Raw genomic sequence first — 4307 nt, 5'->3', positions numbered from 1 at the left:
TGTTAGCCTTCTTAAGTTAATGTGTGAATTTATTGGTGAAGGCAGCGTTTTCGCCCCCGCTCCCAACTTATTCAGCTTGTGTTTTGCTTAATTGAGCTAACGGGGTTAGCCTTTCTAAGTTGATGTGTATTTGTTGGTGACGGCAGCGTTCTCGTCCCCTCTCCCAACTTTTTCAGCTCGAGTTTTGATTAGTTGAGCTAACGGTGTTAACCTTCTTAAGTTAATGTGTGAATTTGTTGGTGAAGGCAGCGTTTTCGCCCCCGCTCCCAACTTACTCAGCCTCAGTTCTTGTTACTTGAGCTAACGGGGTTAGCCTTTTTGAGTTGGTGCGTGCATTGGTTGGTGACGGCAACGTTTTCGTCCCCTCTCCCAACTTATTCAGYCTCGAGGCTTGTTATTGAGCTAAYGGTGTTAGCCTTTCTGAKTCCTTATTTATTTTGTGAGCATGGACGGCTCCCACTGTTGTGCGAGTTGTGGAGCTGGGCTTGAGGCGGAGGATGTCCACAATCTGTGCCCTGCCTGCCTCGGACATGACCACCTGGTGGAGGCCCTGTCCGAGAACCCTTGCATGAATTGCAGTYATATGCCCCGCGCAGTGARAGTGGCTCGGCTGGCCCAATTGGACCCCGAGCATGATCCTAGTCTTCCCCCTTCTGGTCAGGTGGCCGCGCCTAGGCGCTCTAAGCGCAGGACTGCCATAGTCGCTGTCGCCCCTTCAAAATAGAGGCGGGTCAAACCTGAACAGGGCCTTTCCAGGCAGGTTRCACAGCTGTCTGCAGAGTTGGCAGAAATGAAATCTCTWTTTTCAGACACGCCAGCTGGGTGGACCAACAGGGTCCCCAACCATACCTGAGTTGACTAGGGAGGAGGACGTGCTGTCTTTGGCAGCCTCTGCCTCTCACTTTGAGGAGGGGGCACAGTCGTCCTACGCTTCGGAGACGGGCTCATGCTCCTCGTCTCAGGGTGCTTCTGGTGCGTCAGGTGATGGCTCTATGCAGGATATTATGCGTCTGGCTCTAAATCAGTTGCAGCTAGATGTTCCGAAGGTGGAGGAGTCCACCCCTGCAAGTGCCTTTTTCAGAAGAGAGCGGGCCCCCACTCCCTTTTTGGTTCCTCCATCAGAGGAGTACCTGAGGGAGTTGCATGCCTGTTGGTGGGACCCTAGGACCTTTTTGCGCCTCAACACAGATGGTCGGGTGTTGGCGGCTATGCATGACGCGGTCAAGGAAGGCTTGGATCAAATGCCTTTGGTTGAACCTGCAGTTGCCTCACTCATTGTGCCACTGGATGAGGCTCTGCATCATGATGTTCGGTGCCTGCGGCCCCAATGTCGCATTACAGATGACTTCATCTGTAAGGCTTATAATTCAGGAGCACGTGCTGGCCGCCTTGGCAACTCTCTGGTACACCTCATGTTTGCCCTTTYATGTTTGCCCTTTCCGCATCCCTTCAGGATGCTAATGGGACAAACACCGCCACTGGCTTTAGTGATGCAGCGCTTCAGGCCTTTGCACTTATGACAAGGGAGCTTGGACGTGTGATGTCCTACCTGGTTCAGGCTCGCAGACAGGTCTGGCTGGCTCAGTCCACGTTTACTGAGACATGCTGTAGGACCCTCCGTAATGTTCCTGTGGTGCCAGGGGAGTTGTTTGGTTCTGTGGCAGTGGAAACCCTGGAACATACTGTCCAGGCGCAACAAACTAGGCAGCAGCTTTCAGGCCTTAACAGGAGTGTGCYTCCATCTCCTCGTAACCTKAGGCRTCCATCAGCTGGCCCCAACCCTCGGCCACCACCTCGGGGTTTCGATAGACCTGTAGGTCCTTATCCTCGTGCTGCGCAACGGAGACCCAGCAGGGACTTTCGTGAGCCAGCTCCCCAGCCAACCAGACAGGCCCAGGCCACAGCTTTTGGTTGTTACGCCCCCAGGCCCCCTAGGGGCCGTGGGGAGAGGAAGTGATGCCACCATGCTGGCCGTCGGATACTTTTCTCATCAGCAGCTCAGTTGTTGGGCTGCTCAAACCGTGGACCCATGGGTGGTTGCCACTCTGACCCATGGTTACCGGTTACAGTTCCGACGGCACCCTCACATATCACACCAGGTAAGAGAGACTTTCATCGCCGACCCGGTGAAAGCTCATGCTCTGGACCAGGAGCTTTCCACCCTCCTGGCCAAGGGTGCGATCGAGGCGGTGGATCCTCTGCAGCAACCYAGAGGTTTTTATTCAACATATTTTCTTGTGCCGAAGAAGACGGGCGGATTTCATCCCATTCTGGACCTCAGGGTCTCAATCAGTATTTAAAGGACCTGCCCTTTCACATGCTCACCACGGCAGAGGTCCTGCAGGCTATTGCAAGGGGAGAGTGGTTCACATCAGTAGACCTGACAGATGCGTACTTCCATGTACCCATTGCGCCAGAACATCACCGCTTTCTCAGCTTTGCATATTGGGGTCACCACTGGCAGTTCCGGGTACTCCCATTCGGCCTTTCGCTTTCACCGAGGGTCTTCACTCGGTGTGTGAAGGCAGCTCTCTCCCCTCTGCAGGCTTGTGGAGTGAAGGTTCTCCCATACCTCGACGATTGGCTTCTCTGCGCCCCATCTCGAGCTTGTGTGTCTCGCAATACAAGTYGCCTGCTTGCCCACATGTCCCGGTTAGGCCTCAAGGTCAACTTAGCAAAGAGCTGCCTGATTCCATCRCAGGCAACAACTTTTCTTGGGGTGTTCTTGAACTCACCCTCCTTGAAAGCCTACCCGTCTGTTCAGAGGGTAGACGATGTTCTCCGGCACATCAGTCAATTCAGGCTGGGCAGGCGGCTTCCTTACATTACCTTCCTGCAGCTGCTAGGCAAACTGACCTCACTCACCTGGGTCGTGCCCTTAGGTCTGCTGTCACTGTGCCCATTTCAAATGTGGCTCAGTGGTTTTCATCTGGATGCCAGGCTTCACAAGCATCGCAAAATTGTGGTGACGAGATCTTGTCTGCGTACCCTGGACCCATGGAGGGACAGAGCTTATTTGTCCAAGGTGTCCCTATGGGGATGGTTGTGTGTCGCAGGGAGGTGGTCACGACAGACGCCAGCTCCATGGGATGGGGGGCTGTGTGGCAGCACAGAGCGGTTCGGGGCCACTGGATTCACCGGGATCGCTCCAGACACATAAATGTGCTGGAGCTAAGTGCTGTGTTTCTAGCTCTCAGGCACTTCTTGCCCCACCTGGAGGGGAAACATGTCCTGGTTCGATCGGACAACACCTCTGTGGTCTACCACGTCAACCATCAGGGTGGCACCAGGTCGGCACAGCTCCTGAAGGTGGCCAGGGATCTCCTGAGATGGGCCTCCCCTTGTCTGTCCACTCTGCGGGCAGTGTACATACCAGGGCAGGACAACCGGGCCGCAGACTCCCTTTCTCGGTAGGCACCTGCTCCAGGAGAGTGGTCTCTCCACAGCGACATAGTGCGCATGATATGGGATCTCTACAGTCAGGCAGAAGTAGACCTGCTTGCCACAGAAGAGTCGACTCATTGCCCTCTGTGGTATTCCCTTACGGGGGCATCAGGCGCACTGGGCCAGGACGCCTTGGCACATCCCTGGCCAAGAGTCCTTCTATATGCCTTTCCACCCCTTTCTCTGATTTGGCTGAGTCTTCAGAGAGTTCTCGAAGAGGGCCACAGGGTGCTGCTGATAGCTCCGTATTGGCCAGCATGACCATGGTTCCCACTTCTACGGAGTCTGTGTCAAGACGCYCCATGGTGTCTTCCAACCAATAGGGACCTATTGTCTCAGTTGGGGGGACTGATCTGGCACCCCAATCCTCAACGCCTCAGGCTGTGGGTGTGGCCACTGGGAGGCTTGAGCAGCAGCTGACTGAATATTCAGACTCTGTCAGGTACACTATTTTAAGTGCTAGGGCACATTCTACTCGTCAGCAATATGAAAACAGGTGGTGTTTGTTTTCTCAGTGGTGTGCTGACCGCGATGAGGATCWAGTCTCCTGTGTGGTGCCCACTATCCTGGAGTTTCTTCAATCTCTCCTCGATAAGGGCCGCTCTCCATCATCACTTAATATATATGTGGCGGCAATATCATCTAATCATGCTGTCGTTGATGGTGGTACAGTTGGAAGCCATAACCTGGTTTCTCTTTTTCTACGTGGCGCTCGCAGGTTGCACCCGCCAACAGTTCTGCGGGCACCTGCTTGGGATCTGCCCTTGGTCCTGGAAGCCCTGCGCCACCCTCCCTTCAAGCCTTTACTTCAGGCGGACCTCAAATGGCTCTCATGTAAGACAGTATTTTTATTAGCTATTGTC

The 4307-nt window shown here is 54.3% G+C and overlaps 2 protein-coding genes across 5 annotated transcripts in view; one reads left to right on the top strand and one right to left on the bottom strand.

The window, feature by feature from the left end:
* The window catches only part of ptk2aa (protein tyrosine kinase 2aa), a gene marked incomplete in the record, with an annotated part of 58107 nt that overhangs the window by 13272 nt on the left and 40528 nt on the right, over positions 1 to 4307 (bottom strand).
* LOC106518144 (uncharacterized) lies at positions 1427 to 1957 on the top strand (the record flags this gene model as incomplete). The annotated part of the gene is given in 1 exon segment (XM_014009276.1): positions 1427 to 1957. A coding segment is annotated over 1 exon segment (531 nt), but the record flags the coding sequence as incomplete, so codon positions are not given.

Source organism: Austrofundulus limnaeus, unplaced genomic scaffold (genome assembly GCF_001266775.1).
Source record: "Austrofundulus limnaeus strain Quisiro unplaced genomic scaffold, Austrofundulus_limnaeus-1.0 Scaffold56, whole genome shotgun sequence".
NCBI lineage: Eukaryota > Metazoa > Chordata > Actinopteri > Cyprinodontiformes > Rivulidae > Austrofundulus > Austrofundulus limnaeus.
The sequence above is the reverse complement of the archived record's forward strand: the minus strand, read 5'-3'. Positions and strand labels throughout refer to the sequence as shown.